The 6614-nt window shown below is 42.1% G+C and overlaps 1 protein-coding gene across 1 annotated transcript in view; it reads left to right on the forward strand.

Annotated features, from left to right (window-relative positions):
• Window positions 1–6614, forward strand: part of mef2d (myocyte enhancer factor 2d) — a 149128-nt gene that overhangs the window by 98508 nt on the left and 44006 nt on the right. Inside the window, 3 exon segments of the mRNA XM_032511423.1 lie at window positions 1944–1988; window positions 1990–2143; window positions 2146–2169. Coding sequence (XP_032367314.1) covers window positions 1944–1988; window positions 1990–2143; window positions 2146–2169 — 223 coding nt within the window.

The raw sequence follows: 6614 nt of genomic DNA on the forward strand, positions 1-6614 counted from the left end.
ATTAGGGGGGGGGGGTCGATACAACATGGTATTGCGTTATTTATTATTCCGTGGCACTACTGTACTCATACACAGACGCCAAGTATCGATCTATTATTATATATATATATACGTGTTGGTCAGTTTGTCTGCTTGACAATTCAATTTTAATTCAATTTTATTGCTATTTTTTTTAGCAATAAAATTACATTTTGATGAAGAAACTGAGAAATGTTTCTTTATTTTAGATAAAACAGACGTTGACAAAGTTTCCTTTTGGGGACGTCATTTGAAATTCGGGAAAAATTTAAAGTTGGAAAAAAGGTAATGCATTGCAATATGTCGCAGAATATTGCAGTATTTTTAAAATGGCAATAATGTCGTATCGTGGCATAAGTATCGTGATGATGAATTTTGTTATTGTCCCAATACCAGCTGGGGTAATAAACACTTTGCAAAACTTTTTTTTTTTAAAGTACAACAAATGTTTTAAGAGAATGTAACTCTTTCTTTTTTCAGTGTTGCTTTTTACATTCAGTTCAATGATACATGGGTTTCAAAAGGATTTCACTTGTTTTAAATTCAACAAAACTTTTGTTGTACTGATTACTGCAAAATACAGCAGAAATGCAAAACTGAGTACACTTTAGCTGTATTTATCGCAAGTAATATCGCAATATTCATCAATCTTATTACATATTGTCCTCATACCGAGCAGCCCTGCCTTGCAGTGGCACACCATGTTGAGAGTATTCGTATTAGTAGTATTTCACATGCACGGCGCTCTCACCAGAGCCAAATTAAATGGAAAGATGACACCAGGCATACTGCATTTAACTGGCCCCCTCCAAATGGAGTCTTTATTTGGTGAATAAATATTAGGGAATATATATATATTTATATATATTATATATTTATAATATATATATATATATATATATATATATATATATATATATATATATATATATAATGAGGTCCTGACAGTACCTAGGTAAGGACTACTAGCCAGTCAGGAGCAGAGTATGAGGGCCCTGACAGTACCTAGGTAAGGACTACTAGCCAGTCAGGAGCAGAGTATGAGGGCCCTGACAGGTTGTGTGTGTGTGTGTGTGTATATATATATATATATATATATATATATATATATATATATATATATATATATATATATATATATATATATATATTATATATATATTATGCATCTGATTTAGGCTGATTTGAATAGCCTGAGAGAATCTTGTGTACAGCCCAGCCCCTCTTTGTTGCTTTGTTTATTCTTTTCCATTTTGATTTGGAAAAGTGGTCGTGTGGCTGGCTAACGTACGCGACCAGAACGTTTTTGCTTTGCTGTACTTGTCATTCAAACAATAAAATAATGTATACACTTAAAAATAAATACACAAGCTTAGAGGAAGTGTGAGATTGGAAATTTACATTTTCAAATGATTTTTAAATCTATAACATTTTATTTTACTTTTCCCTGTTACTGGTCCCCCCCCCGCCCCTACTGGCAAAGGCCTATGCCTAGATCCCGGCCCAGCTCTCACACCCAGTAGGATGTTTCCTAACGCGCCCCGTGATGGGCACATGTCCCTGGGGGTGGTGGGATGGAGCTGCGACGTCACCGATAACCCGACGCAATAACCCTCTGCAACACGAGTGCTAACCTGGCATGAGATGTGAAAGTCGGCAAGCTTTTTGCCTTTTCACCAAGTCACCACGCATGCTGAAGTGTGTGTGTGTGTGTGTGTGTGTGTGTGTGTGTGGTGTGTGTTGTGTGTGTGTGTGTGTGTGTGTTGTGTGTGTGTGGTGTTGTGTGTGTGTGTGGTGGTGTGTGGGTGGTGTGTGTGTGGGTGTGTGTGTTGTGTTGTGTGTGTGTGTGGTGTGTGTGTGTGTGTGTGTGTGTGCCGCGGCGCGTACAACAGTCTAAGCCCCGCCTTCTTCCTGTCTCCCCCTAGTCCACAGTCCCACAGCCCACCTTCTCCATGCCGGTCACCGTGCCATGTGTCCAATCAGAACGCGGCGGCCACCCTCCAGTTCAGCAACAACCCCGGCGGCGCCCTGGTCACCACCACCTCCTATGTCACCTCCACCCTCACAGACCCCCGCCTCCTGTCGCCACAGCAACCAGCTCTGCAGAGGAACACCGTGTCTCCAGGGTTCCACAGCGACCAGCCAGCGCAGGTAAGAGACGGGGAGACACAGCTTTTTTTTTTTTTTTTCCTTCTCTGCTCCTGATTTATCCATCCAAGGGATCTGGTAGCGCTCTCCTTGAAAAATCCCCTGATGCTCAACAACTGATGCGTTTTTCTGAAAGCAGCTGTGGCCGTTTGACATGAATTGAAGAAGAGGGGGAAAAAAGCCCCTTAGAAACTTAGAAACTTCTCCAGAAGAAACCTGAAGGAAAAAAAAAAACTTCACACAGTTTGAGTGACAGCTGTTCCTTTGCAGTGCACAAACAGCAAACACATGTCTGTGTGTGTATATTGAAATCATTGTTAGTGGCTTTAAAGTGCTCATATTATGCTTTTTGGCTTTTCCCTTTCGCTATTGTGTTATATATTTTTTTTCTGCACGTTATAGGTTTACAAAGTGAAAAAGCCCAAAGTACCCCCCCCCCCCCCAAGGGACTTACCATCTCCAACAGAAAACAACTCTACTGTAGTCAAGCCTTCAGAGACAAACTTACGTCACTTAGTAACACACGTTATAATGCTCGCCTAGCTGCTAGCGTCGCACAACCCTCATACTCTGCTTCTGACTGGCTAGTAGTCCTTACCTAGGTACTGTCAGGACCCTCATACTCTGCTTTTGACTGGCTAGTAGTCCTTACCTAGGTACTGTCAGGGCCCTCATACTCTGCCTCTGACTGCTAGTAGTCCTTACCTAGGTACTGCGGGCCCTCAACTCTGCTCCTGACTGGCTAGTAGTCCTTACCTAGGTACTGTCAGGGCCCTCGATCTGCCTCTGACGGCTAGTGATCCTTACCTAGGTACTGTCAGGGCCTCATACTCTGCCCTGACTGGCTAGTAGTCCTTACCTAGGTACTGTCAGGGCCTCATACTCTGCTCCTGACTGGCTATAGTCCTTACCTAGTACTGTCAGGGCCTCATACTTGCTTCTACTGGCTAGTATCTTACCTAGGTACGTCGGCCTCATCTCTGCTCCTGACTGGCTAGTATCCTTACCTAGGTACTGTCAGGACCCTCATACTCTGCTTCTGACTGGCTAGTAGTCCTTACCTAGGTACTTTCAGGGCCCTCATACTCTGCTTCTGACTGGCTAGTAGTCCTTACCTAGGTCTGTCAGGGCCCTCATACTCTGCTCCTGACTGGCTAGTAGTCCTTACCTAGGTACTGTCAGGCCCTCATACTCTGCTTCTGAATGGCTAGTATGTCCTACCTAGGTACTGTCAGGGCCCTCATACTCTGCTTCTGACTGGCTAGTAGTCCTTACCTAGTACTGTCAGGGCCCTCACTCTGCTTCTGACTGGCTAGTAGTCCTTACCTAGGTACTGCAGACCCTCATACTCTGCTCCTGAATGGCTAGTGTCCTTACCTATGACCGTCAGGCCCTCATACTCTGCTCCTGACTGGCTAGTAGTCCTTACCTAGGTACTGTCAGGGCCCCAGATCTCCTCTGACGGCTATTCCTTCCCTAGGTACCTGCATGGCACCTCATGACTCTGCTTCTGACTGTAGTAGTCCTTACCTAGGTACTGTCAGGACCCTCATACTCTGCTTCTGACTGGTTAGTAGTCCTACCCGGTATGTCAGGACCTCATACTCTGCTCTGACTGCTAGTATCCTTACCCGTACTGTCAGGACCTCATACTCTGCTTCTGACTGGCTAGTAGTCCTTACCTAGGTACTGTCGACCCTCATACTCTGCTTCTGACGGGCTAGTAGTCCTTACCCAGGTACTGTCAGGACACGCTCTCATACTCTGCTCTGACTGGCTAGTAGTCCTACCTAGGTACTGTCGGGCCTCATACTCTGCTCCTGACGGCTAGTAGTCCTTACCTAGGTACTGTCAGGACCTCATACTCTGCTTCTGACTGGCTAGTATCCTTACCTAGGTACTGTCAGGACCCTCTATATTTTAGCCACTTATAAAGGGCTAGTTGTTGCTTAAAAATCCATTTTCTTAGTGATTTTTCCGCCCGTGTATTTCGTAGTAGAAGCACAGATATGAACAGCGTTTAATGGACATTTCCCTTAGTCACAAGCCTGAAGAGGACCTTGAGTGAGTGTGCATCAGTATGTTGATGTCCGTCTCCATGCTCGGTACCTGTCAGTCGTGCACACGGCCCTACACTGTAGAAGTCCCTATTTTTCCGTGACTGAGCTGGCTGGTGCCCTCGTGTGTGCGCCCGCTACCTCTGCGTGGCGGCGAACCTCCTTCACCCTCTGACTAAAAGGATTTGTGCCCCATTTTTGCGTCTCAGACAAGGTTACTTATCAAGCTTTGTTCCGACCAGCTTAATCTCATTGTAAGTCAATTAGTGATGTAACGTGCAACAAATGCATTACAGCATCTTTCATAGCCTGGCGTTCTCCGAAAGCAAGAGGTTTCATATAGCCGTAATGCAAGCCCCCCCCCCCCCCCCCCTTCACCTTCTTGTAACCTCAGCCGTGCAATACTCAGCTGGGCTTCATCATGTCTGGTTTATTGTGTTTTTTCTGTGCGTCCGTCCAGCCAGATCTTTTTTTTCCCCAAATGACCTTCTGCCTTTTTAGCCAAAAAACTGAATCTGTACCACCACCATTCCAAAACATAAGAGTCAGTGCAGAAGAATTCTGTCTGCTGCTTTGGAAGAAAAATGTTTGAATAAAGACGAAGGTATAAAGTATTTTGTGCTGTAACATAATATATAGGCGTTTGCTGTCCAGGGACGGAGCACATACTCTAAATTGACTTTTTAAGATTATTTTTTGGCCATTTTAGCTTCATATATAGGCAGCTGAAGATGTGAAGGGGGGAGGGGGGGGGGGCGCTACCCAAACTTTAGCCTTTGTACATGGAGCCCATGTCTCCCCAGCAACTCAACATTGAGCCTAAACCGTATAACGTTAATGTTAAAACATGAAATTTAAGATGTTGAAATGTTCTGTAATTCTCGTGGGTATTTTTCACTGCATCAGACCCTCTTTCACTGTTTGACATTGATTCAACTTTATTGTCTACACAGCACGGTTCAAGGCAACGAAATGCAGTTTAGATCTAACCAGATGTGCAATAGCAGCTAGTGCAGGACATGGATATGTACTGAATAAATATAGAAATCAATATGATTATAAAAGAACTTTACAGAAGATTTGTCCATGTTATATAAATATAGATAACTAGTATTGTGAACAAATTTACAGCTGGATATTTACTGAATTAATATACAGGTGCATATTACTATAATAGAATTTTTAAAGATATGTACAACGAACAATATAACTGATGGTTGTTACTATAACAGAGTTTACGGTGATATGCACTATGAATATATGATTAATATATATATATATTAGATATATTATAGGATGGCTATTACTATAGACAGAATTTTTACAGATAGATGGATTAAGGTAGTACAAATAAGTTTGAGCGAAGCTATCTGAATTAAAGTGCAGTGGAAAGTAATTGTATACTGTTGCATAGTTCGTGTAATATTACTGCCAGTAAAGCTCATGCATTTTCAACAATCTTTTTTTTCTCCACAATTTAACGAGTGCGAGGATTTGTTTTCCCTCTCCAAATATGCCATAGGTACCATTGATAACGGGCATTTAGAAATTACCGGGAATAGAATTGATACCACTTATGCTCCTTCACAGACTGAAGTGATTGGGGATAGCAGAAGCCCTTTTTTATAACACACTTGATTTATGACGTATTTCAAAATGGTTGTGCAGAACTTTTTAGATTAAGTTGTTCGATTGATGGTTTGATATTAAATAAAATGGCACTGAATGGAGTTATGTCTGATGGCCGTGATGTGTTCTGTTATAGGAGCTCTGTTAGGAGACATGGGGACTCAAATGGAGCGTGCCCGAGTCCAGTCCGTAAGTAGTCTCTTGTTTTGTTCTTGCTCTACGTTTTTAAAGAACTTTGTTTGTTTTTTTGTCAACCTGGACCCTGTTTCCTTATTTTTTTTTGTTGAAGATGGGAACAATGGTCTGTGAAATTTGTCCAGTATTAACTGAGAACAGTGACCGCAGCGGAAACCGGGCTGCAATGTGCGCTAACTCACCAAACTCCTTTAATAAAACAAGAGTTTTAGCTAGTATGCGTCAGCATATTTTTCACATGTAAATCAGAGAAACTGTGTTGTTGTTTTTTTAAACCCAACTAGATGCTAAAGATGACCAAAAACTGCTTTTCATAGTTTAATTTTGTTTCTGTCAACTTTGAATGAAGTGTTTTACGATGCTAAAATTACTGTTTTATTACATGGATTCGGGTGGTTTAGTGAACGCAATTCACAGCTGTTTTTATGTTATAGGTTAGTTTTATATAAAAATGGATTTTACTCTTTAACAGAAGGTCTGTCTCTGTAGGGATCCTTTCCATAATGTTGTCAACACTTAAAATAACTATCGCTCCTTCAGTTGCAAAATTGAGCATTTGTTGAAATT

This window comes from Etheostoma spectabile, unplaced genomic scaffold, assembly GCF_008692095.1.
Source record: "Etheostoma spectabile isolate EspeVRDwgs_2016 unplaced genomic scaffold, UIUC_Espe_1.0 scaffold363, whole genome shotgun sequence".
Classification (NCBI taxonomy): Eukaryota; Metazoa; Chordata; class Actinopteri; order Perciformes; family Percidae; genus Etheostoma; species Etheostoma spectabile.